Source organism: Emydura macquarii, unplaced genomic scaffold (genome assembly GCF_026122565.2).
Source record: "Emydura macquarii macquarii isolate MOO-44397 ecotype Brisbane River unplaced genomic scaffold, CSIRO-AGI_Emac_v2 contig_573, whole genome shotgun sequence".
Lineage (NCBI taxonomy): Eukaryota > Metazoa > Chordata > Testudines > Chelidae > Emydura > Emydura macquarii.
Window position 1 is genome coordinate 566,764 of NW_027130710.1, and position 26,960 is coordinate 593,723.

The 26,960-nt window shown below is 49.1% G+C and overlaps 1 protein-coding gene across 5 annotated transcripts in view; it reads right to left on the reverse strand.

The window, feature by feature from the left end:
- KANSL3 (KAT8 regulatory NSL complex subunit 3) overlaps positions 1–26,960 on the reverse strand; it is a 53,231-nt gene that overhangs the window by 16,353 nt on the left and 9,918 nt on the right. For 4 of the 5 annotated variants that reach the window (XM_067540283.1, XM_067540287.1, XM_067540285.1 and 1 more), the window contains exons 4-18: positions 26,173–26,263; positions 25,718–25,903; positions 23,700–23,831; positions 22,652–22,768; positions 21,918–22,019; positions 18,274–18,345; positions 15,902–15,976; positions 14,780–14,937; positions 12,511–12,574; positions 11,169–11,369; positions 10,541–10,697; positions 8,680–8,757; positions 3,401–3,592; positions 1,378–1,462; positions 300–454 (exon numbers count right to left, since the gene is read on the reverse strand). In XM_067540283.1, the coding sequence (XP_067396384.1) occupies positions 300–454; positions 1,378–1,462; positions 3,401–3,592; positions 8,680–8,757; positions 10,541–10,697; positions 11,169–11,369; positions 12,511–12,574; positions 14,780–14,937; positions 15,902–15,976; positions 18,274–18,345; positions 21,918–22,019; positions 22,652–22,768; positions 23,700–23,831; positions 25,718–25,903; positions 26,173–26,263 (1,865 nt within the window). The remainder of the gene's footprint in view (positions 1–299; positions 455–1,377; positions 1,463–3,400; positions 3,593–8,679; positions 8,758–10,540; positions 10,698–11,168; positions 11,370–12,510; positions 12,575–14,779; positions 14,938–15,901; positions 15,977–18,273; positions 18,346–21,917; positions 22,020–22,651; positions 22,769–23,699; positions 23,832–25,717; positions 25,904–26,172; positions 26,264–26,960) is intronic. The other variant, XM_067540284.1, reaches the window with a different exon arrangement.

The following is a 26,960-nucleotide window of genomic DNA, read 5'->3' on the forward strand; positions in this document are numbered from 1 at the left end:
TGAGTTTTTATGGTTTTTCTTGCCAAAACAAAAGACATCTTGGTTTGTTTGTTTTTTCAGGTCATTTTGGGGTGTCTTTCACCCCATTTTTGAATTAGCTAAGTTATTAAACACCACACTGTTTCAAAACAAAAAAGCTGAAATGTTTCCTTCCAAAATGGGCCCAAAATAAAGCATTTTGGATTATTTTCCCCCTTTTTAAGTTGATACTATTCACCCAATTCAACCTGAAAGCTCCCAAACTGGATTTGACAGCTGGGTTTGCTTTTCAAACCAGACATGAAGGAAGAGGCAGGTACCTTGGAGCGCGTTGCTAGGCTGGGTCTGCATGCAGTGGGCACCGCTAGCCACCAGCCTGCTCTGCAAGGAATGGAAGGCGCTGGGAGCTGTACTGCTAGCGAGCACGGCCGAGGGGGCAGAGCTGAGGGAGGGGATGTCTGCCGCAGCATTCAGCCTGGAAAACAAGCAAAGAAACACGGTAAATGCACTCTAGTGACCAACAAACTCACAGGGGATGTATTTCTAGGGCAGAGATTACAGCCCAGGGGTCAAACCCAGCCCATAGGCACTCTCCTTCCGGAAGGCCGGGGCGAGGTCAAAAACTTTACTGCGGTGAACTCAAAATACCAGCAGTGGCTATGCCTCAGTGATGGGAGATAGACGCACAAACAAATATAGCAGGATGTCTATTTCTGACTGGGTGCTATACATAGACAGACTCCACCGTGGGAGCTAAATGGACTTTTCGATTTAAAACCGTTCGTTTTTATTTGCCAGATTCTGCCTCCAGTTCCTGGTTACAGGCAGGGGCTGCCGCCCTGATGCACGCAGCAAACCAGAGCAGCATGATGTGAGGTGAGAAGACAGAAACAACATCAGCAAGAAGCCCCCGGGGGGCATTTAAAAGAATTACTTTAAATACTCTTCCAGCTCCGGGGGAGCAAGAGTCTGGCAGCAGGCAGGACTACCGCACTGCCAAAGACAAGGGCTGGGAAGGGAAGAGGACAGGAATTTGCATCCAGACTAAAGAAGGAGATGTGATGATTCAGAGGAGAGAGATAAAGCAGTGCCAGGGTCACAACAGACCTGGAGATTTGAATCTCTCATTTCAATCTCTCTCTCCACCACACAGAGGGAGATATACTCCAACCACCAGGATACCCTCCCCGCTGTACCCCTCACATCTCAGGACTGCCACAGAGGGGTAGGTTCCCAGGGGTCGGATGTCTCCAACATCTCAGGATTCAGACACAGAGCTGGACCTCTGAAAAGTCTCTCACATTCAAGATCTGAGGCAGTGGCAGACACTGGGATCACTGGGGAGCCTGGCATCGGTTCAGCTCTCTCGGAGATGGAAAAATAAGATGATGCACTCACTTGGGGGTGGCAAGTAATCCTGAGAGCTCCTTTACGCCTGACACAGACTGGCCTACGGTAGCGGTGGGGGGCTTTCCTGCCGCAACTGTGGGGAAATAAAAGAAAAACAAGAGACATAAAGCTCTCCCCTATTCCAGCCTTTAGGGATCCCCGTCTATCACACACGACCCAGTGACACAGAGCAGTGCTGGGGGGACTGCTGCTCAAAGCACTTTTTAAAGGAAAGCTCCAGCGCGGTCACAAATATCCTCTCGTATGTGATAGGAGAGCAAGTCGTTCCAGGAACATCAAACAGAACAGAATTACTAATAAAACCAGGAAGCTGCCATCGTGACAATCTCATGATGCACAATAGGACTGAGGGAATCAGCTTCAGCATTTGAAAACACTGGATACCAGGTCTTCAACATTGGATGCAAGCATCTCTGGTGAATTCCACTAATCCACTTCCACTAATCCTCTCCTTTACTGACACCCCCACTGCCTTCTTGCCATACTATTATACAATTCTACTGCCTCGATGACTCATTGAACACATGCCGGTTTTCTAGTGGTTGATTTTGTAAGCATTCTATTGAGACACTTTACAAAATACACAGAAAGGCCGGTGAGTTACAATATTTGTTTATTGCGGTGTTTGGGATACAAATGCGTTTGTCCTGTGTATTCCTCCTGCTCACGCACGGTAAGAGGGAATTCTTGTTTGGTTCATGTTTACTTCTGCATTTCATTTTTTTTCTGTGAAAAGAAATAAAGTTTTGAAAATTAAAAAAAAGTCCAGGAAATCAGAGACTTTCAAAGCTGCTAGAAGGGAAGTCACAAAATATTTATTAGTTAATTTTTACAGTAAAACCAACTGTTAAATTAACCAAGAAATGTTTCAGAATGAATCGATCGATTTACTTTACAGCTTTGAAAATCTCTGATTTCCCAGGGTTTTGGAATGGTGGTGCCGATCCTTTTAGTCCTATACTGCAAATACCACTCACTAGCAATTACCATTAAGAGTTATTTTTTGGAGCTCCAAGCAGAAGTCCTACTATGCATCAACCTGGCCTACCACAACAGACAGTTTCCTTAGTGTACAATGGTTACAATAAGCAAACAAAATTCCTGGCCTCTTCTCCAGTGTTCAAGAGAAACAGAGCTGAACGCACTACAGCTCTCTCCGGACTGCAGCCCACAAGGCTGCAACTCAAATCACAGCAGGGTTTTCTTAACATTCCCCCTGCCCCCCAGATTGGAGAAGAGTTGGGTTTTGCAAATGTACATAAAAAACATGTACTGACAGGCTTCAAGCCACTGCAACGCCCAAAGGTGATCAGCAGAGCAGGAAGCTACTCTATACCGAGAATGCACAGAGATTCTTCCAACAACAGCCATCATCAAAATCCCAACATGGTCCTCCTCATGTGGTAGGAGCCGGTCCCGGATGAGATCTTTGCAGAGATATTCCAACCTGTTTGGGAGTCCTTTTGTAGTCACTTTTATGGCATCAGGGTAGGAGGGACAATTAAGTAAGCCACAGAACTTAAGACTTGCAAAACTCAGCCAGACCTGGTATCTATGAAAACAAGCATCCTCCTGCTTTCAGCAGTGGCCTGATGCGTCAGAGGAAAGCGAAAAGACCATCTCCTTCACAACTCAGCAGATTGTACAATGTTGTACACATAGGGAAAAAAATCTTTTTCCACCTTACACAACCAGGGTTTCACCTGACGCACGCCATCTGAATTACTCTCTAGAACCGAGGCTTCTGCCATAGGCTCTGCCGTACACTGTAGGTTCTGGGACTTCAATCCTCCCCTTCTATGAGCATCACTATGCACCCCAGCCGCTGGCACCTGGAACCACTCAGGCTGCCTGCCATTTCTATATCCTTAAAGAATACAGTCCCTACCCCTTTGGATCCATCTTTGTCAGCAGACACATCATCATACTCAGATCAAATACCTGCTTTCCGTGTAAATTTCACCCAAGAGGAGTCTTTGGTTTAAAGAGCAGTTATGGAACCGGGACTCACTTTCCGGCTGTGTGACGAGGGGTGCGTTATTCCCTGTGCCGGCGGCTTCCCCGTGGGAGACAATGGTCACCTTGATTTTGGCTCGCTTGGAGGATTTGCTGCAGTGGGTCGGGCTGGGGGTTTGATGCCTCTTCAGCTGCATCCGCACATCTTCTTTCTCAGCCCCTTCCAGCTGCTCTGAGGAGACTGGAACTAGGGGACACAGAACCGTATATTTAAAACCAATACTTGGTCCCTGGAGGACAGCGTAACTCCACCACTGATAATGCAATATATACACAGGCATAGAGAGGGACACATGCCCATGCAGATCCTCTATAGCTTCCTTCATGCTGCCCTCTCCTGCTTCCCAGGTACCAGGTCTCAGACTGTAAGGTCAGAAGGGACCATCATGATCATCTAGTCTGACCTCTGCCCATTGCAGGCCACAGAATCTCACCCACCCACTCCAGTGAGAGAGCCCTGACCTCTGGCTGAGTTACTGAAGTCCTCACATCATGGTTTAAATATTTCAAGTTACAGAGAATCCATCATGGACACTAATTTAAACCTGCAAGTGACCCGTGCCCTAGCCACAGGGGAAGGCGAAAAACCACGACCAGGGTCTCTGCCAATCTGACCTGGGGAAAACTCTTTCCTGACTCCAAGTATCGTGATCAGTTAGACCCTGAGCACGTGGGCAAGACCCACCAGCCAGACACCTGGGAAAGAATTCTCTGTAGTAACTCAGAGCCCGCCCCAGCTAGTGTCCCATCACCAGCCATTGCAGAGTCCTTTTTCTCCTTCTTACCACCCACTTCTCTAACCTGCTTTCCTTGCGCATCAGATTGCTGTCCCATGGACCGTATTTAGAATGAGCTCTTCATAGTCTAAGGCAGGATAGTTTAAGGATCCTGTCTCTCTTTGCACTGAAGAACAATGCAGGCTTATCACTCTGTAAACAACTACAGGAATAAGCCCCCTTACATAAGTGCTTTTCATTTCCAAAGCACAGTACAAATGCCAGCCCCCCATCACGTATCCCCATTCTACCAATGGGGAACCTTGAAGCCCAGAGAGAGGTGAAGTGACTTGTCCAAATGCACACAAGTCTTATCAAAGCTGATTAGATTAGGTATGCATTAGTCAGTTATTTATAGTGTTTCCTTGGTGCTCATCACCACCACAGCTGCACACCTCAAGCATTCAGGCACACACCCTCACAACACCCTGTGAGGCAGGGCAGTACTGTGATCCCCAGAGTACAGATGAAGAACCGAGGTTCGGAGAGACTAAAGGCCCACATCCTTCACGGTATTTAGGTGTCTAACTCCCACTGATTTCCAGATGGAGGCTCTGTACCTAAGTGACAGGCCCAGGGTCACACAGGGAGTCTGTGGCAGAGCTAGATCCCCGGTCTCTCTCTGATATCCTAACCTGTCTGGCATCAGGCATGCAAGCTGAGACTTCCATTTTTCTGCTAAACTGTTCCTTTGTACCTCATCCTCCCAACCCGCCCCACCACATCTGTTCTGTCCTGATGCCTCGTCTGTAAACTCTCTGAAGCACAGCCTTGTCTGCACAGCTCCTAGCAAAATGGGGCCCTGCTCATGACTGGGACCCCTCGGCATGAGGGGAATAGCAATGATAATTAACCACAAGAGCATCCTTCCTCGGTGCTGCATCCTGCCCATTGGTTTTCACTGCTGGTATGTAACCACATAACCTCGATTCAGAAGCCCAGGGCTCCTGGGTTGTCCCATGGTGTCCATCTCTTCACTAGAGACATAAGCATGGTGAAGGAGAACAAGCTCTACCGGTTAACTTCAGCACGTCACCCAGCCCCCACGCAGTCTTCATTAGAAGTGATGAAATGAAGTCCTGCCTTCCACTCTGAAAGGTGTCACTCTACAGCGTTCAGAGAGGGAGTTCCCACCAACACCTGGACTCAGGGCGCTGCACATGACACCAACGCTTTGCAAGCACTTTAGGGGACAGGATCAGAGCTCGAAATGACCTTGACAAAATTGGATAATTGGTCTGCAATCAACGAGATGAAACTCAATAAAGACAAGAGCAAAGTACTACACTTTGGAAGGAAAAATCAAAGACAACTAGCAAAGGGGGAATAACCGGCTAGGTCGTAGTACTGCTCAGACTACAGCTGTTGTGGATCACAAACTGAATATGAGCCAACAATGCGATGCAGTGGAAAAAAGACAGCTATCAGTCTGGGGTATATGAACAGGTGTGTTGTATGTAAGACGGGAGAGAGTTGTCCCATGCTACCCAGCACTGGTGAGACCCCAGCTGGAGAACTGAGTCCAGTTCTGGGCACCCCACTTTAAGAAAGATAGGGACAAACTGGAGAGAGTCCAGGGGAGAGCAATAGATATGATAAAACACATAGAAAACCTGACCTATGAGGAAAGGTTAAAAAAACTGGAGACGTTTAGTCATTTAGTCTTGAGAAAGGAAGACAAGGGATGGAAGGGGGACCTGAGAACAGTCTTTAAATGTGTTCAGGGCTGTTATAAAGACGACGCTCATCAATTGCTCTCCATGTTCATGGAAGGCAGGACAAGTCATAATGGGCTTAATCTGCAGCAAGAGAGATTTAGGATAGATATTAGGAAAAACTGTCTAATTGTAAGGGAGTTAAGCTGTGGAATAGGCATCCAAGGGAGGTGGTGGCACCCCCATCACTGGAAGATTTTAAGAACAGGTTAGACAAACACCTGTCAGGGATGGTCTAGGTTTACTTGGTCCTGCCTCAGCAGATGGGGCTTGACTAGATAAACTGTCAAGATCCCTTCCAGCCCTCCATTTCTAAATTCCTACCCTTAAGCTGAGGAGGGCTGTAGGGGAAATAAGAACATACAAAGCCTGCAAAAAGTCACGGAGGTAGTTAATTCTTTTTCCTATGGGGGTGGGAGAGGAGGGGCATGTGCGTATAAGAAATAGCCAGTCCTTGCGTTCCAAGCTCCTTACTAAACAGCTCTCTTCCTCCTGGAGATCAAGCACACCACTTTGCCTAGCATTAAAGTGTTTCAGCTGCACTCGCCCACAGCAGGAGGTCTGGGGACCTGCTCCTGCAATTACTTATTTCTTGGTATTGCAAGCACCAATGCATATTACCTTAGCACCTGCACCCAGGGTCCTGCTTTGAGTGCAGCAAGGCGGGGTGCTGCTGCTCACACACACGCAATGCTTAAATACCTTCCCCAAAACCGTGAACATGCAGAATGAATGTAACTACCCAGAGAGTTTCTGATCACCCATGCAAAAAGATCACAGGCCTCAGCTCTGCAGTCAGAGCCCTTGAGACAGCTGGGGCATCGACTCCCCCGCAAGGTGCCAGCCGCTGAGCAGCGCCATAAAGTGGCTACGCACTCCCCAAAGCATCCAGGATGGTCTGTAGAACCCCATGATCAAAGCCTCCTTCATCGCATAGTACACAACACAACACATCTCCCTGTGGCACATCCAGCACGCACAGACTGCTCTTCTCACACAACGGATGGCTGCTCCCTGAACTATGGTTCACCTGCTCCCTGAACTATGGTTAGACACACCTACCGCTCACCTCTCCTCTTCACCCTGGCTTCCCACCACAGTGCTCTCCTGCCGGGAGGCTGAAACCGCTCTCCTCAGCCCCACTGACGCAGAAGCAGCAGGGCTGGAAGACAGAGCGACCTGCCCGAGCTCACACTAGCCACTGTCAGAGATGCCAATGGGGGCAAGTGCTGGATGGCAAAGACCGAGGTGCCCCCGTTGATGGGGTTGAACACTGCACACCTGGTCCTACTGCTCACGCCCAGAAAAGGGAGGGGAGTGTCAGGTTGCTGCCAACATGTCCCAGGGGAAAATCTCTTCCCATCCCCAGATCCGGGGAGCAAGAACCGTTGCAACTCAGCTTTTAATCCTTCTCATGCCTGTGCGCTGCTGGTGGGTGTTCAGACCCTGCGGGGAAGTGCAGAGCTATTCTGCGAAGTCATCCAGGCAGCCTGGCCAGCTGGCTCTCATTGCCTGCCTCCAACTCAGGAGTAGGAAGAACCAAGTTCTCTGAGGGAGGGAGAACTCGGTGAGTAGCCAGCCCGGGCTAGGACCGGTGTGTCAGTACTGTCCTGCCTCAGCACTTTGTTTCACTGCTTCTGGACACAGCCAGACCCCAAAGGGAGCGTTTGGACAATAACCCACTGTGCATGTTAGGCTGAGAGAGGGATGGGGACTCCCCGGTTCTCTCAGCGAACCCAGTTACAGCACCCCACGGTCCCACTGGTCTCCAGCTAATTATCCACGGCTTCATCTGTCCAGACGAGAAGCAGTTTGTCACGATGCACCAGGCTTCAGAGAGCTGTTCCTCAATCATGCCCGCACCCTCTGGGGCCATCCAGGCTGTGAGTTCCCACGCTGGCATGGATGGGTCAGCCACCCCAAAGCGACTCGCATTAGAGACAGATCTGGGTATTACAGCAGCTGAACAGCCTCCAGCCCTCCTACTAGCCTAACCCTGCTCAAATCCTCCTTCATCACTTGCCCTCTTCTAACCTTAAATCCTTCGAGCTGAAGCCACAAACAGTGACAGTGCCATCGGAGGCAATGGAGTGGCTTCCATTTAGCTCAGCTATGAATCTGGCCCCCTCATCTCGAGGGCTCAGACGCCCTGACAAATGTAGCCAGAGTCTCTTCCTCCAGTCCCATCCTCCCACTGTTATCCGTGGCTTCTGGACCATTACAGGATCCAATTCAACAATGCCCAAGGAGTCCCTCACCCTCCCTATGTGTTCTTCTGCTGTTCCTCCTCCAACTTGCCGTGGGTTTGGAGAGACGCCCCAGCCCTCTGAACAGCCCCCGGCCTCTTTGAGCCCCTAAGCAGCCCGTCTCTGCACCCTCGACAGGACACCCGACGCCCATTTAAGGAAGCTCCAAACCAAAAGCACAACTGCCCGTGCGAGGGTCTGCATCTCAGCCAGTCACACCCAGCACAGAAAGGGTTATGCTCCTGACCACAAGAGGCTACACACACCCCAGGATTTCACAGTCTATCAGAGCAAACCGCTGCCAAACCAAGTCACTCGGGAACATTTACCTGCCAAAGACAGGGAAAGCCAGGGGAGGGGGCCCAGAGGGGTTAATACTCTCAGCTCCCACTACAGCAGCGAGAAAGCAAAGAGGAGAGAGAGGGGGAACGCACGCGGGAACACGCCCCAAACCAGTGCGAGGAGGAGAGGAAGGTGATGGAGGAAAGCCAGAGGTGGAAGGAAGTGGAGAGAGAGAGGAAGTGAGGAGATACTCACCAAAGAGACATGAAGAGCTGCCAGGAGGAAGAGCTTTCCTCACCAGCATGTTTTGTTTCAGAAAAGCAGCAAACTGAGCTGAAATGAATCAGAGAGAATTACAGTATCACAGCTGGCTTCCAAGGGGGGCAGGCAGGTCCGCAGACACCACTCACTGCCTTGGACCACCGGACAGAGGCCAGCCGCACAGCTGGCTAGCGAGGAGCTCTGCAGACACCACTCACGCTGACAGATGGAAGTGCAGAATCGCTATGCAGCCTGGGGCCTTTAAAGACACCACTGACCGATCCCCCAGACTGCAACGCAGCACACCCGCCTGGGAAGAGGCAACAGGTCTGGAGACATCATTCTTACCCCCTCTGCCTGAGAGCACAACCGAACTGCACACAACCTTTCCCACAGCCCCCTAGCTACAGCCTCCAGGGAGCACAGGCTGGAGCTCCGCCCTGTGTCTGGTAGTGGAGCTGTTCACACAGACGGCCTCCAGTTAGTTACACTGGGCATCTGTGCTGCGATGCTGGCAATGACTGGAAAACACTCCGACACTCATTGCCACAAAGCTTCCATGAACCCTCCCTCTGGACTACCTTTACCCTGCCGAAATGTTCGCAATAAAGCGGATCAGCTACGATACCATCCACAGAGCCGTGTCCTGCTCAGCTCCTTTCATGCACTCACCAGGAACTTGCTCCTATAGCTAAAAGAAAGGCCGGAGCAGACGTCAACGGTTCTTGCACTGCTCTACTAAGTGGGCATCTGCAACCTACTGTGAATCAGAGAAAGAATTCATAGAATGGCAGGAGCACTGGCAAATGCCCAGTGGAAACAGACAGGCCTATTCAGCTCTGTCCTGAGCAAAGGAAGCAAGAAAGATTGGAGACTGGAGAAATACTTCCCAAGTGTCGGTGGTGTTTACCAGGTGGCATTTTCTATGGACCATCAGTGACAAAGTTTTATCCACAGGTTCCAGAGGAAAACGTATCACCCGCTTCCCAAAGAGACCAGGCGGGCAAGGTGACATCTTTTATTGGACCGACCTCTGTTGGAGAGAGAGAGACGCTGTCAAGCTACCCAGAAGAAGAGCTCTTTGTAGCTCGAAAGCTTGTCTCTCTCTCACCAACAGAAGTTGGTCCAATAAAAGATATGACCTCACCCGCCGTATCTCTCGAATATCCTGGGACCAACATGGCTACAACAACACGGCCTACTTCAGACACACCACAGACATTCAGATCTCTTTGCCCACAAGACTGAAGATGCATCCCAAGATCTCATCAGAATCCTACAGGACAAAAATCACGGCTCAGTTCAGCCTTTCCTTATCGGTGCCAGGCCCTCCCCTACCTTCTGGTGCAAGTCTTAATAATTCCACTAGCTCGTCATGATCTTCATCATGGCTCCATGGCCTTCCCCACACCTGACCGCCCTTTACTCCCTAGAAAAAATCATCACTGATACGAAACGCCAGCCCATAAAGCGCCCCCCAAACTGATGTGCCCACACCCACAGCGACAACATGCTGCAACTGCATGATGATTTGGCCACCAGGGTGGGCAAAGATCCTTCCTCGTTTGGGCAAAAGGAAAGCAAAGGTCTAGAAGCAACTCACACTCTTAGGCCAGAGAGACCGCGGTTTCCTACCTAGTCAGCTCCCACACACCACTGCTTTGGAGTGACAGTGAACGGGGAGTGAGCTGGGGGTAGACAGCCCCATTCTGAAGGTAACACGGCCACAGGAAGCTTGGAGACTTGGACAGGTCCTGCGGGGCAAAGCAGGAGTATATCTGGAGAGTAAAATCCACGAGGGGCTTTGCCAGGGTAAAGACAAGGAAGCGAATGGACCGAGCTGCTGGGGCATTACCTTGAGCCTGCTTGTGTGTCATGACCCCGTCTGTTCTCTGCACATGTCTCTTCACCAGCTGCGTGGCTCCCATCTGGCCGGACTTCTGGACAAACGACACAGCAGCCATTTTCGTTTTGGGACTCGAGGTGGGGCTACTGGAGACACTGGACAGGTCCTGCCCGAAGAGAAGGAAAGCCAGGTGTAGTCACCGCAGCTCCATGGCAGGGAGCAGCAACGGGTTAGTCATAATGCGTGGGGTCGCACTCTGCATCTCCACAGATCAGTACTTCCCAGCTGGCCCACACAGCCCCAGGGACGGAGCTTGAGATCACCATCCCTGTTTAACAGATTGGGAAACTCAGGCAGGTGACCCCCTCACACTCCAATCCCCAGCCCAGCCCCCCTCCCCGTATAATCAACAACAAATCTAGCGCAGGAGCAGGGAACATTGCAGGAAACCTTAAAATGCTGATCTGTTTTGAAAGAGCCGTCTGCCCCCACATGACCAGCTGACACCTCCATATCCACCCCCTCTCCCTCCACACAGACATCATCTCTGTGCTCTCACAGCAGGGCTCATCAGTGCAAAAACAGCCCATCGAACGGTCATTCAAACGCAGGCCTAGCCCAGGCGGCCAGTCCCTACCTCCGAGCCAGAAGGCGAGGCCGGCACCTTGGCTGCCGGGGAAGTGGGGCTGCTGGTTCTTTCGGGCAAGTCGAATGACAGATCCCTTCTGGCCAAGTCACGGGGTTTCTTCTTTTTCTCAGCGTCAAGGTCCCTGGGGTCAGAGCCCAAATGGCTGTCCACACGGGTGAGGACTCCAGTCAGGAAATCAGCGATTTCATCCTAGACAGGGGATCAGCCATCTCTGAACCACTAGCCTCCACCCTTTGCCTAGAAGTAGCTTCCAGTTACTGCTGCTAGGGTGCAGGGAATTTAGCTTAATGGTCTAAAGAAAGAAATTCCACCAACGGCGAGAACAACCAGGGCTTTGCTGGGTTCTGCTTGACTCAGACCTTCCCCAAGAGGAGTCCTAACCCACCTACACTGCTCAGGGCAAGGGGAATTTAGCCAGTTTTAATGTTTCTAAGTATTGTGTTAAAGCTTCGCCTCCGTGGCTCTCTGGGAACAGGAGGGGAGCGTGCTGCTCTCCGTAGCACTAAAGGAAGAACCAGGAACACTTGCCAGACCAGCCAGCTGTATCAGGGCATAGAAAAATACACCTCCTCTGTGGCCCATGTATCTAGGACCAGCCGTCCCAGCTGACGGGGCCTCTTGAAAAATGCTGCTGGGAGATTGATGCACATAGTACCAGCAATGAAGAGGTTAATACACTCAAACAGCAGCAATGCCGTCTGGGTCACAAGTGAACTGAATGTGGGTGTCATAAGCTAGTTCTAGGTGTTCCTATCCTCCCCGCAGCTTCCCCCATCCCCCCAGTCACCAGGCCAGGCTCCAGCAGGGTGCTGTGTCTCAGACACGCCCATGACCGGTAGAGCTAAGGTGCTGCAGGCCTCAAACTATGCACTGATGGGGCAAGGAGGCTGGGGCTTGTGCTAAAATGGCCACCAGAGAAATGCTAGCACCAATTAACAGAGCTGCTCCCTGCAGAGTCAGGGCACTTCCTGCAAGGAGAGCACAAGTCCTGCATGACTCTATGACTCTAAACGGTGCTGCTCAGCCCTCTACCCCTTCAGCCTCTGGCTGTGCCTATCCCCAGGGTATCTGAGCCACGCCGCTGGAAGCTGGAACCTGTGACTTGCGGCACACGTGAACCCAGAGGGAACAATGCAGGACTATAGCCCTGGTCGCACCCAGAAGGGCTAACAAGTCAGGACATGATTTCACCCAGACGGTCAGTGATTTCACTTGCCCACCCAACACTGGCCAGTCAATCCAGGCAGCCACACGGCAGCATGTGCCCATGGAGGCCGGGCAGTCACGCTGCAGAGGGGAAGCTCTTCAGAAAGCTCTCTCTGCTCTTTACCTGGATGCATCTGTCCACCATACTCTGGGTCAGGCCTTCCAACTTCTTTTTGGCTTTGCTTATCCTATTTTAAAAGGGGGAGAGGGGAGTCAATACATGTTCATTCTTCCCCTCCTTTCCCTGCCCTCACCCCACCGTGGACACCATTCTGCACTTGAAAGCCGATAATCAAACAACAGCTCCCTTCCTGAAGGCATGTCTGCACTGCAGGCTCCACAGCGATCAGTGCAGCGGGATCGATTGAGCGAGTCGTGGAGACTCACTCAATCGATGGGAGATGGCTCTCCGGTCAACGTCATTAGCCCACCTCCCCAAAAGGAGTAGGGCTGTGTTGACGGGAGAGCATCTCCCATCAACGCAGCACCGTGTAGATCCCGGGGTATGTCAACACACGGACGTCGTCGGGAGATACGCAATGCGTGTCTCCCGTCAACCGCCGCCATAGCTTTCAAGTGTAGACCAGCCTTGAGATTCCACGAATCGGAGGTAGGAGCTAATCAGCTCGAACGGTGCTTAAACTCAAGCACTCCATCTGCTGGACATGATGCACTGATTTTCAGAGGTCCTGAGTAGACCTGGGTGAAATTCAGGTGACAATGACCAGACACTGGCCATGGAAAGGAAGTGAACATGAGTGGCAGTAAAGGCACACAGCTGGGAGGTGAAAGACTCAAGTTCGTATTACCTGCTGCGATGAATTATTTAAAACAAGTAGAAAAGCTTCAACAAGTGAGACTGAGAAAACCCCTCACCAGCCTAATCCATAGCCCTGTGGTTAATGCACCCTTCTGCAGTGTAGGAGACCCAAGTTCAACCCCTTCTCCGCATGGGGCAGATGGGGGAATTGAACCTGGACTCCCACACCCCAAGAGGACCATAACCACTGATGAAAGGTTATAAGGGATCACCTCTTCACCCTGTTTGTGAATCTAGTCCTCCTTGGCTTTTATCAAAATGCCTGAAATCAAAATTTTACGAGTTGGATCAAAGCAAAACACTTAATTTTGACGTGAACATTTTTCAACTTTTTGATTCAATGAAAATTTCCAAACACAAAAAAGAGCTGGTTTTGATTCCACCCAATAAGAAACTTTTCTTCCCCCCCTCCCCCCCCAATTTTTTTGGAATTGCCAGCAAATCAAAAACTCCATTATTCTTCCAGCTCTAAGACTGAGCACCCGGCGCTCCCATGGGCTTGACCAGGAAACGGGAAGGAGCCCAGCAGCTCTGAAACAGATCCAAAGCTTCCTCAAAAGGGCTACACGCTCCTTCTCCCTTCAAGCTTCATTTTAAACGCTGCTAGTCGCTCCCAGTTTTCTGATCATTCCTATTAGGTGCTCCTAGTTACATGTAACAACCTTAATTACACTGTCAGGACAGCTCTTCCATAACTTGGCACACCAGGCCTGATTCTCCTCTCACGTTCATTTTGTATCAGTATAACGCCGTCGATTTCAATGGGGTTACTCGAGATTTACACCAGTGTGATTGGAGGAGTTGGGCCACAGCTTTTTGCCACTCCCGCAGCAACCTTTCTCCTGCTGAAGAACATCCAGAGGAGTCCCTTTTAGGATACTGCAAACAGCCAAAAATCAACCTCCAAGAGCAGAGCCGAGAACAAGTGGGAAAAGGAAAGTCTACAGAATTCAGGTTCTCTGGCCTTCTACAGTGGGGATATTTGCTGCACCCAGGACATTCAATTTGCCGGCAGAAAGGAATGCTGTAAATCGGATGCAGAAAAACAAATGTCCATGACCCCCACACACCCCTAGCCACCACGTAATGAATGCTCAGCCCTGGAGAACTGAGCTTGCCATTTGTCCATGGACCAGACAGAGCCTGGCAGGAACAGCACACGCTTCCCACATACTCTGCCCTGCCTGCGTGCCTCCACTTTGGTCTGGAAAAGGATGACTTGTGGCCACAGAGAGGACAGCACATTCTCTATGGCCCATTCAAGCTCTGCCGTGCTGAAAGTGCTACAAGGTCAGCAATTTGTGCCAGCTGTGACGTGGACACATGACCACTGGGAGCTGGGGTCTTACCAACTCATTGCACACAGCTGCTTGGATGGCAGTGAGCGTCTCTCTGCCAACACACGCCTGATTTAACTCGACCACCCAGACATAAAAGGCTCTTTTATCCTGTTAGCCACCCAGTCCCCAAAGAAGTCTCAAAATCCTCTTGCACAGCCCATGGGCCCAACCAGACATTGCTCAATGCTTCTGGGAGATGGCATCCCATCGGCATGGATCTCTGAGAACCCTACCTCAGATTGTCGTCAGCTCCTCCCACCACCACCATGCTGTTATCAGCTCGGATTTTCTCTCGGAAATCTTCCATGGCTTCTGCGTTGCACTGTAAAGAATTCTGACCAACCACAAAGAGAACTGGGGTCTTCATGTCCAGAAGGGGGTCATCCACGTCCTGCAGGAGCACGGGACAATGAGACATTTTAAAACTGAAGGACAGAGGGGCTACTGGGCTTGGAATATGAAGGCCTGGGACCTAAGGACCTTCATAGGGTAAGTTAATACATTTATACTACAGGCACTGATCTGGAAACTCAGCTGGTCTGAATCAGTGTAGTTCCACTAACTTTCCCCAGCTGAGAGTGACCCACTACCAAGACAGCCACTCTCACATCAGTGCTTTAGCTACCCAAATGCAATGCTAGATTGACTAACATGCAATAAGAAGTCACAGACTGGTACCATTCAGTGTCGTGACTTTCCAGGTCATGCTCCAAAGCGGATTTTCCCAGTGGGAAAATGTGGTCCTGAACAAGGTTTTGGTACAGAACTGCACCCTGTATGGAATTCTCCGCTTTCTATATGGAGGGAATATAGTGCCTGGGCCCACTTTTCTCCCACATACCCCAATGATAGCAACCTCCGGGGCACCAGGGTCTCACAGTCGCTCCTGAATCAGTCTCAGACAGGCCAATTAACAAAGGAGCATATCAGACCACCACATAAGTCTATCTAAGTTGGCATCTTTGTTGCTGGATGGAAAACAATGTGAGATTAAACAACTGTTTCTGGAGTGGGGCCTAGGATAGGCTCTTGAAGTGTGTTATGGGACTATAACACTGCTGTCATACCAAGAATCCCAGCAAGTCAGTCCCCTGAGATCCTTCCATACCAGACTGCCCCACACTGATTCACTCCCCAGGGCCTGGACTGTTGGGAGATAGCTCTCCATCACCCCAAATACTAGATGGGCTGAGACACACAGACCCTCTTGAAAATACTTGCAAGTGAAGAATCAAACTTCAGACCCTTGCTCTTCTCGAAGGCCTTTTAAAGCAAGTTAACAGGTTGAGTGGCCTTGTTAACTAACCAATGCCATCCTCCTGGACGTCTGAACTCTGATCCCTATTTGTGCTTACCCCTCTGGGCCCATCCACTGTGAGCAGAGGGAATCCAAGGCACACAACTGCGGTGACGTACTCCATCACTGAGACCTAGAGAGACCAGCATGACAGCATCGTTACCCAGAGCCCTCCCAGAACGATCCAGCTCAGCTTCTCTGTAGTGCGCAGAGCCCTCGCCGCTGAGCTCCCCCGACTGCAGACCTGGTTTTGACGATGGCTCCTTCCAGCAAATTAAAGGAAACACAATGAAGATCTCAAACTCCTCATTTGCCTGTGCTCAGAAAGATGGAGGCTGCAATACAGGGTCTCGGGATGGGAGCGAAAGGAGAGAAGACAGGCAGGGCTGTGTATTGACAACAGGCAGACCACCAGTCAAAGGCAGACTTTTAGTCATACAGCCACACACATCCCTAGAAACAGACGCCGCCGAGCATTAGCTCAGCACGAAGCTGGAGAGCCAAGTGCTACAAGAGTTTACTCAGCGTGACTGGCACGAGTTAGCAAGTGTGGATGCAGACAACAAGGTAAGTAACCCAAATAGCAAGCTGCTTTCTATCACGCTGTTCCTGGGCCACCACTACCTCCCTACCACCTGCATCTCCAAGCAGCTCGGGACACAAGTCGTGCACCCTCAGGATCCAGGCCCTGCATTATTGCTTTGAGGCCAGAATATTCTCCTCCCAAATGGGGCTTCCTCTTTTCGGATCAATTTCTGCACAAGCCATCTCGTCCCAGTGGGGGAGCTCTCTCATCTCTCTACCTGATGAAATTTTACAGGCTAGACAGGGTTTGCTACCCAGCTGCTAAGGGTTAGAAGGAGGGAAGTCAGATGTGTGGAAGCTACACTACCAAGAAATGCACAGAAGCACCATAATCCCTGCAGGAAGTTTGTTCAACCCTTTCACATGTGTGCCTGGGCTGTGATTTTAGCTACACTAGCACCAAAGCCAGTATTTACCCAGTGGTTCTCAACTGGGGGTATGCAGAGATCTTCCAGGTGGTACCTCACCTCATTTAGATATTTGCCTACTTTTGCAACAGACTCTAGATGGGGATACTGCAGGATCTGCTGCCATAATAGCAGGAGCAGGGTAAAAATTTAACAAACAATGAAGGAGGAAGCGAGAATTGCAGGGTGGGATCAGGATTAAAAAAGTGGCTCTACAGTGCCAAAAACAACACGAATGCCCCAGCCAGCAGCCGCCGCTTTCCGGCCGCCCAGCTCTGAAGGCAGCGTCACGGGCAACAGCAGCGCAGAAGTAAGGATGGCAATACCATACCATGCCACCCTTACTTCTGTGCGGGGCCTGGCGGTGGCATCCAGCTAGCAGCCACCACTCTCCAGCTGCTATATGACAAGGCTCACAGGTGAAAAACAGGCTCAAGTATCCCACTGAAATGTAAGTACAATATTTATATTCCAATCGATTGTCTGGTGTCAGTAAAAATGAGAAAGTAAGCAATTTTTCAGGAATAGCATGCTGTGACACTTCTGTATTTGTGTGTCTCGTTTTATAAGCAAGTAGCTTTGAAGTGAGGTGAAACTTGGAGTACACAAGCCAAATCAGACTCCGGAAAGGGGTACAGTAGTCTGGAAGGGTTGAGAGCCCCTGCGTCACCCCACCTCATTCTTGGTATTCTAGAGCTCATACTGAGATTACAAGAGGAAAGGAATGAACCGCTCTTCATTCTGGGAGGATCCTCTTCTCCCTTCCCTGGATACAGAACCTCCCTTGAAGATACAGAACCAGATTCCCATCACACACTTTTACCCTGATGTAAGTGCAAACTGAGCTCTACGGGGCGGTGCAACAGGGCAGAATCAGACCATCTGCCTCAAGGGGCCCTTCATGCTCTAGAAGAGAAGTGGTCCTTGGGAGAGACTTAACCAACACCCCGCCAGGGTGACATACCTGAAACAGTTCCATAGATCACTGAGCTGCAACTATGTACCAAACCTCCGCCCTGGCCTTTCTAGCTCCCCTCTTATCCCACTGCCTCAGTTTGCCTTGTCCAGTTCCCACCCACCACCATCCAACCCTCCCCACGGGCCATGTCCACCACAGCTGCCATTAACCCACTTCACTTGCTCATCACCGCTTGAACCTTCAGTAACACGGAGGCGTGAAGCAGGTGATCAACCACAACAAGTACCTTTGCTCTGGTAATACGAGAACAAAGGGATATCCTCGCTATTTTATAAGTAACTTCGGTACAAGAGCAGCCTCCACCTTAGGGCAACACTGTTCAGGTACCACCTGTGTCCAGCCCAGCGTGGAACCACTCTGGGAGGGCACACGGGAATTAGAGCCAATCCAGGTGACTTTTATTCAAGAGGTACAGTATAAAGTGGCCTCTGATAGGATGCCAGGCAAGAAGTTACTTACATGACAGGCCACTAAGGCTCCGGTGTTCCACCCAATCAGGATGATCGGCTTGTGGGAGAAATGGTTGTGAATCTGGCGGAGAAAGAAAAGGGAGTGAGAGGAAAGACAGTAGTACAGTGCAAGCACAGTGGAGGTCATGGGCGTTAGTGGCATACATTGTAGGCCCATCTCGACTGCCCACACACTAACCTCATACGAGCATAAGAATGGCCACACTGGGTCAGACCGATGGTCCATCCAGCCCAGTGTCCTGTCTGTCAACAGTGGCCAATGCCAGATGCTTCAGAAGGCATGAACAGAACAGGGCATCGAGTGGTTCATCCCGCTACCCAATCCCAACTTCTGGCAAACAGAGGCTAGGGACACTTCAGAGCATGGTTTTGCTTCCCTGCCCATCCTGGCTAATAGCCATTGATAGACCTACCCTCCATGAACTTATCTAGTTCTTTCTTGAATCCTGTTAGTCTTGGCCTTCACAACATCATCTGGCAAAGAGTTCCACAGTTTGTGCGTTGTGTGAAGAAATACAGTATTTCCTTTTGTTCCTTTGAAACCTGCTGCCTATTAATTTCATTTGGTGACCCCTAGTTCTTATGTTATGAGGAGTAAATAACACTTCCTTATTCGCCTTCTCCACACCAGTCACGATTTTATAGACCTCTGTCATATCTTCCCTTAGTCCTCTCTTTTCCAAGCTCAAAAATCCCAGTCTTATTAATCTCTCCTCTTATAGAAGCTTTTCCATACCCCTCATCATTTTAGTGGCCCTTTTCTGTACCTTTTCCAATTCCAGTACATCTTTTTAGAGATGGGGCGACCAGATTTGCACACAGTATTCAAGATATGGGCGTACCATGGATTTATAAAGAGGTAATAGGATATTTTCTGTCTTATTATCTATCCCTTTCCTAATGATTCCCAATATTCTGTTAGCTTTTTTGACTGCCGCTGCACACGGAGTGGACGTTTTCACAGAACTCTCCACAATGACTCCAAGATCTCTTTCTTGAGTGGTAACAGCTAAGTTAGATTCCATCATTTTGTATGCATAGTTGGGATTATGTTTTCCAATGTGCATTACTTTGTATTTATCAGCATTGAATTTCATCCGCCATTTTGTTGCCCAGTCACCCGGTTTTGTGAGATCCCTTTGTAACTCTTCACAGTCTGCTTTGGACTTAACTATCTCAAGTAGCTTTGTGTCATCTGCAAATTTTGCCACCTCACTATTTACTTCTTTTTCCAGATCATTTATGAATGTGTTGAACAATACTGGTCCCAATACAAACCCCCTGGGACCTTCACTATTTACCTCTCTCCGTTCTGAAAACTGACCACTTATTCCTACCCTTTCTTTCCTATCTTTTAACCAGTTACTGATCCAGGAGAGGACCTTCCCTCTTATCCCATGACTGCTTAATTTGCTTAAGAGCCTTTCGTGAGGGACCTTGTCAAAGGCTTTCTGAAATGTACACTATATCCAATGGACCACTCATGTCCACATGCTTGCTGACCCCCTCAAAGAATTCTAAGTAAACTCAGGAGGCATGATTTCCCTTTACAAAAGTCATGTTGACTCTTCCCCAGTGAATCATGTTCATCTCTGTGTCTGATAATTCTGTTCTTTACTAGAGTTACAACCCATTTGCCTGGTACTGAAGTTAGGCTTACTGGCCTGTAATTGCTGGGATTGCCTCTGGAGCCTTTTTTAGAAATTGGTGTCACATTAGCTGTCCTCCAGTCATCTAGTACAGAAGCTGATTTAAAAGATAGGTTACACACCACAGTTAGTAGTTCTGCAATTTCATATCTGAGTTCTTCCGAACTCTTGGGTGGATACCACCTGGTCCCGGTGACTTCCCACTATTTAATTTAGCAAGTTGTTCCAAAACCTCCTCTAATGACATCTCAATCTGGGACAGTTCCTCAGATTTGTCACCTAAAAAGAATGGCTCGGATTTGGGAATTTCCCTCACATGGTCAGCCATGAAGACCAAAGCAAAGAATTCATTTAGTTTCTCTGCAATGGCCTTATCCTCAAGTGCTCCTTTAGCATCTCGATCGTCCACTTGGCCCACTGGCTGTTTAGCAAACGTTCTGCTTCTAATGTACTTACATTTTTTTTTGCAGTTACTTCTTGAATCTTTGGCTAGCTGTTCTTCAAACTCTTTTTTGGCCTTCCTAATTATACTTTTACACTTCACTTGCCAGAGTTTATCCTCCTTTCTACTTTTCTCAACAGGATTTAACTTCCACTTTTTAAAGGCTGCCTTTTTGCCTCCAACTACTTCTTTACTTGCTCTTTAGCCACAGTGACACTTTTTTGGCCCTCTTACTGTGTTTTTTAATTTGGGATACACATTTAAATTGAGCTTCTATTATGGTGTCTTTAAAAAGTTTCCATCAGTTTGTACCTTTTAATTTCTGTTTAACTAACTTCCTCATTTTTGTATAGTTCCCCTTTCTGAAATTAAATGCTACCATGGTGGGCTGCTTTGGTGTCCCCCTTCCCCCACAGGAATACTAAATTTTATAATGTTACGGTCGCTATCATCAAGCAGTTCAGTTATATTCACCTACTGGACCACTTGGCTCCTGGGTTCCACTTAGGACTAAATGAAGAATTGCCTCTCCTCTGGTGGGTTCCAGGACTAGCTGCTCCAAGCAGCAGTCATTTCAGGTGTCAAGAAACTTTCTCTCTGCATCCCATCCAGAGGTGACATGCACTCAGTCAATATGGGGACAGTTGAAATTCTCCATTATTATTGAGTTTTTTATTTTTATAGCCTCTCTAATCTCCCTGAGCATTTCACAGTCACTATCCCGGTCAGGTGGTCGGTAGTATATCCCTATTGCTATATTCTTATTATTCAAGCACGGAATTATTATCCATAGAGATTCTATGATACAGTTTGGTTCATTTAAATTTTTTTCTTTGACTCTATGCTTTCTTTCACATATCATGCCACTCCCCCACCAGTACGACCTATTCTGTCCTTCTGATATATTTTGTACTCCGGCATTAATGTGTCCCATTGATTATCCTCATTCTGTGATGCCTATTACATCAATAGCCTCATTTAACACAAGGCATTCCAGTCCACCCATCTTAGTATTTAGATTTCTAGCATTTGTATATAAGCACTCTAAAAATGGTCACTTTTTAGCTGTCTGCAATTATGTGATGTAACTGAATGGAACTCTTTTTCATTTGACTGTTTCTCATCAGATCGTACCCGTATTTCATCATCTTCTATCCTCTCCTCCTTACTAGGATATAAAGAATCTCCATTAATAGATTCTTCTCCCCTAAGGGATGTTTCTGTCTAAACCACGTGCTCCTCCGCACCTGACAGCTTTCTCCCAGCCCTTAATTTAAAAACTGCTCTACGACCTTTTTAATTTTACATGCCAGCTGTCAGATTCCATTTTGGTTTAGGTGGACCCCTTCCTTCCTGTATAGGCTCCCGCTTTCCCAAAAGGTTCCCCAGTTCCTAAAAAATCTAAACCCCTCTTCCCTGCATGATCGTCTCATCCATGTACTGAGACCCTGCAGTTGTCTGTCTGTCAAACTGGCCCTGCGCATGGAACTGGAAGCATTTCAGAGAACGCTACCATGGAGGTCCTGGACTTCAATCTCTTACCTCCTGCACTTTGCCTCTGACTGCACCGATCATGTGTTCAAGACACTGCAAGACTCCCACCCCATTGCCATTATTCAGCAGGTGGGTGGCAACGGGGATCACCTGGAACACAAGCCGTAAAGAGAGGACCATATCAATCACCATAGCTCTAGTGTGGAACACTATGTCCTGATGACTACTCGTATGGATGCACCCACCGGGGTGAACACACAGAGTCAGGACTCTGGGATTTACTGTCATTCCCTCACCAGACACCCCACCTGCTCCTGGCTTTCCTCCTATAGTGCTGATGTAGCCAGTGCATAAGGCAGGCTTAGAGCAGCACTTCATCCAGCCAGAAGACATAGGCTACCAGAAACCAGATAACCCCTTCCCCCTGAGCTGCTTATATGGGAGAATCCCAGCCACATGCTCTTCAATCCACAAAATCAGGCAGTCCCTATGGTCCACTCTAAGCTGCGAAAGCAGAACCATGTGCTAGGAGAGTAGGTCTCCTGCTACAGCCCAAGGGGCAGCAAAGACATTGAGAGCCCCTCCCTGAAGACCAACCAGTGCAGGTCTGAAGGGAGCTGCTCCATGACAGGATCTCTGCACTGAAGCGACCAGCACAATGAAGAATTGCTGGGCCTTTGACAGCAGTTGCAGGATCTCAGAAGTGAGCAGTCACACAGCCCCTGAGGAGTTGCTATATGAACCTCAACCCCACCATTCAAAAAAAATGCCGAGTTACGAACCTTTCCCAGGCAGGAGAGCTGTGACTGCCAGAACCGGTGCCGGCGAGAGGTGGGGAACATAGAACTGGAGGGTCCCGAAGATGCAATCAGGATGAGAGGAGAACCAGGCAACTTGCTCTACAAAATTCACCACAACAGAGATAAGGCAAGCAGCTTCTTTTCCCTGAGACCTCCCCACTTCCCAGAATCCTTGACTGGTCCTGGCATAATCCCCAGGACAAGTCAAGGTTAGAAAAAGAACCAGCGAAGTGTACCAGTCAACCCACATCTGACCAATCCTCCCCTGGCCGCTCCGAGCACCGGCATCGGACCTCTGCTGCAGCACAGGGCAGAGTTGTCAGTCTGAGCTCTTGAAAAGCTGGGTGCAAGTTAAGCTTGTGGATCATTTAAACGCTATTAAAGCCAGAGTTGCTAAAAAACCCCAACTTGAACGTGAGCAGCTTCTGCCACAGGTGCCTGAGAACACGACATGGCCAGCAGAACTTAACAGCACCGTAATGCTCACTCTCAGAGCAACCCTTGCTAAACAATCTAACACAGCTACAGATGACTGACACAGGACAAGCCCAGCCCAGGCCTCCTAGACCAAGGGTTAAACAGCATCCCAGGGTGCAGACTGAAGGGAAAACTAGAGGCCCTGCCTTGTTCATCCTTTGAGCTGGGAGCAGGCATCACTGGAAGAGGTTTTCTTGAGATACTAGGGAGGTGCTGTATCCCAACACAGTGAAGCAGAACTCTCATCCATTGAGTCAGTCACAGCCCTTGCTTTCAGGGTGAGTTACACAACACACACACGGCACAGAACGACAGGATCAGACAAGGAAGGCCGCCGAAAGAGAAAAGATAGAGTGGGTTCCTGAAAGGACTGGGTCTGGAAGAGAAGAAAGCGGGCACTTTGCAGACAGGAGGTTTCTGGGCGAAGGGACACCGTGATAGAGATCATGACGCCAAGTGTACAAGGGAGGCAGAAGGAGAAGCAGAGAGAGGACCGGGGAGAGGAACCGATTCAGGCACCAACCAGACCCTGCACACCCAAGGATGTACTCACGGGTTTATTGTGGGACAAGACGCCCACAGCTGGGTCCCATGGTCTCTTCAGCAGAAGGGAGAGAGCCTCAGCCCCTGCTGCCCCCGTCTTCGTGGTGGACGAGAGCAGCATCCTGTCAATCAGGATGGGGATCTGAAACCAAAGGCCAGAGAGCAGCTGAAGAAACTCATTAACGGCACATCTCGTGTCCTAAGGGCATCTTCCTTCGGACCTGATTTCACTGTCTATACCAGAGCATGGGAAAGTCCGTTCGTGTCTCCCCAGCAAAGGGACAATGCACACCTGGCACTGCCATGCACACGCTGGGGTACAATCCCAGGGGCTAAAGCCAGGGTTTTGCACTGCTGTGGAGGAGATCCACAGCAGCACAGCTGGCAGCATAGGCCACAGCTCAGGTGGAGCTGCTGTCAGACACGGGGCCAGCCAAGCCTCCCTTTGGAGACTATTTGCTCGCAGAACATGACTGATGAACTACGGAGTTTGCATTTTCGCACATGGAGGAACTCGCTGACTCATGGCTCTGGAACTCAAGGAGAGCCAGTGGAGCTGTGGGATGTTTGAAGGTCGCACGTTGAGACAAGAATGTGTGCAGATATATCAAATACAAGCTCTCCCTTCTGGCGGGTTGACACTTCTTGGTGCTGATGCGGTATCTGAGGGACGTCTCTGCTAACAAAAGGTACTGAAATCATTAGCAGTGCCTCTTCACTGATGTGGTATTATGGCATAGTGCCCTAGGAAGGAGGGCTTACTGGCTGCACGCTTTTCTCCAGCCTCCTTTACAGACCGGGTGCCAATTCCTGCCCTCTCTACTCACCTAGCACTGAGCTCTCCTTTAATCCTTTCACAACATCTCACCACTGCTGCCATCCAGTGGAAGTTTCCCACTACCTCACTGACTCTCCAGCTTAGCTGCTCTCTCTGCTGTAACTGTCTTTCTCTAACCGCCCCATTCTTCTTCCACTCTAACATTTACTGTATTTAACCACTTGGGGAGTCAGTGTGTACGACAGATGCTAGCAAAAATACAGCTGTATTGTACTGGTCCACGCCGGTTTCATGGGATAGGAACATTACGCTGCTTCACTGAAAGTGCTTATCCAAAAAAAATAAAATATACAATGCTACTTAGATTGAGAGAAAAAAATTAATTAATAAAGTCTGGTCTAGACTCGTTTTAATAACAAACAATATTTCTGTAGCACCTTTCACGCAGTCCTCTCTGTTTGCCAAGAACACTCAACTGTGAGATGTGCATGCAAAGCACAAAAAAGGTACTGAATCCTACTATTACTATCACGATCACCCTCACCTAGCTCTGATCTAATGCTTTTCAATCCATAGATCTCAAAGCGCTTTTCAAAGCAGGTCAGTATCATTAGGTCCCATCTTATCCATGGGGAAACTGAGGCACACAGGCGTGAAGTGATTTGCCCAAGGACATCCAGCAGACCAGGTGCAGAGCGAGAAAAACAACCCAGATCCCCTGAGTCCCAGCCCTGCACTCTAGCCACTAGGCCATACTGCCTGTATTTCTCTGACTCACTTCACTAAGTTTAGAAAATATTATGTTGCCGTTCTAGAAGAATTGTCATCCCAGGAGCTCCGTGGGCTTTACAGACAATTAAGCCTCACAACCTCCCTGTAAAGAATTAGCCCTGTTTTACAATTCTTTTTAACACACTTATCTTGCCCCCATCACCATAGTAACTGGGTGACCCACAATCTATGATGTATTTATCCTCCCAACCCTTGTTGTGGCAGGGCAGAGCTGTTATCCCCATTGTGCAGATGGGAACGGAGGCACACAGAAGCTAAGGGATTTGCCCAGGGTTACACAGGAAGCCTGTGGCAGAGCGAAGAGCTGACCCAGCCTCTCTTAAATCCCAGGTTAGTGAAAAGGAATGGAAAAAGAAAGGAGATCAATGTCTCCCCAGCTACCCCTGAACGAACCGTCTGAAGAGAAAGGGGTGTTAAGTGAAAGCAAAGTACATTCCAGAATTCATTGTGTTTATCACCTTTCCCTTAAGTGTCTGCAGAGCATCCAGGTAAGCAGCCAACATAGGTAAACTGAGAGTCTCGACCAGCGTGGTGTGAAGCCACTGGATCAGTTTGGTGTCCCAGTTCACACTGGCCAGTGCTTGGCGGACCCGCCGGGCGCATTTGTCCACTGCTATCCTCCTCAGTACTGGCTCATTGCAAGCCTAATAACAAGGAAAGCAGACCACATGGCATGAGGAAAGTGAGTGTGCCAGGACCATACTGAATCCACAGGAGCAAAATTTGCTTCTACAGCCTGTTCCTCTAGCCAGTGAGCATGGACCAGTCCTTCTCCCACTGAAGACCACATTCCAGTCCGTATCAAAGTCAGACTGTCATATACGTTTCATCTGCGGCTGCCGAGAAGGACTGAGCACATAACGGAGGCAATGCAGCTACTGTAGCTTGAAGGAGAGAGGAAGAAAGATCTTACCCCTTCATTGGCCAAGCGAGCCAGCCTGTCAGACTGCAGGGCTTTAAGGGTCTTATTGAACAGCTTGTTCTGGGCCATTGTCCAACCTGACCTGCAAAGGAAAACCAAGGTGGCACTTCAGTTCCAGGTTCAGCTCAACATTACGTTTTTTCACTCCTAAGTTTTAAAACAAGGCAGTAAGATTGTGGATAAGTAAGACTCTGCAGCTGATCTATCAGCTGTTAGCACCCAGGAGTTAATGGCCCTCAGACCTGTGCTCAGATTCTATGCCTCAGAATAAATCATTATTGTCTGTACACTGTATTATGGTTTTGGCTATGTATACGATCTGGGCAATGCAGACTGAGAAAACACCAGCCACCTTACATGAAAGCTACCCACACATCTACGATGAGAGGGGCCTGAATGTCCAGATATTCACACTAATGTCTTGTGGATGGTCAGGAGCGGGAAAGATCTCCCATGTGTCTTTATGGGCAGATTTCCTCTGGTTTGCATTAAGGATCCGATTACAGTATCTTACACAGAACAGAGAGGTGCCTGCTTCAGACTACAGAAATGCTGAAGAGAAAAGCCACTGTAAAGGGAGGCAGCTTGGACAAATGTGAACGCTCATATACATCTGTAAAACAAACAGCATCTGATCCAATTGTATGTGTGCGCAAAATACAGGGTAAGGATAATACATTAAGTTTAGAAAAGTTCCAGAGGGGTAGCCGTGTTAGTCTGTATACAGCAAAGACAACGAGAGTTCTGTGGCACTTCAAAGACTAACAGATTTAATATTT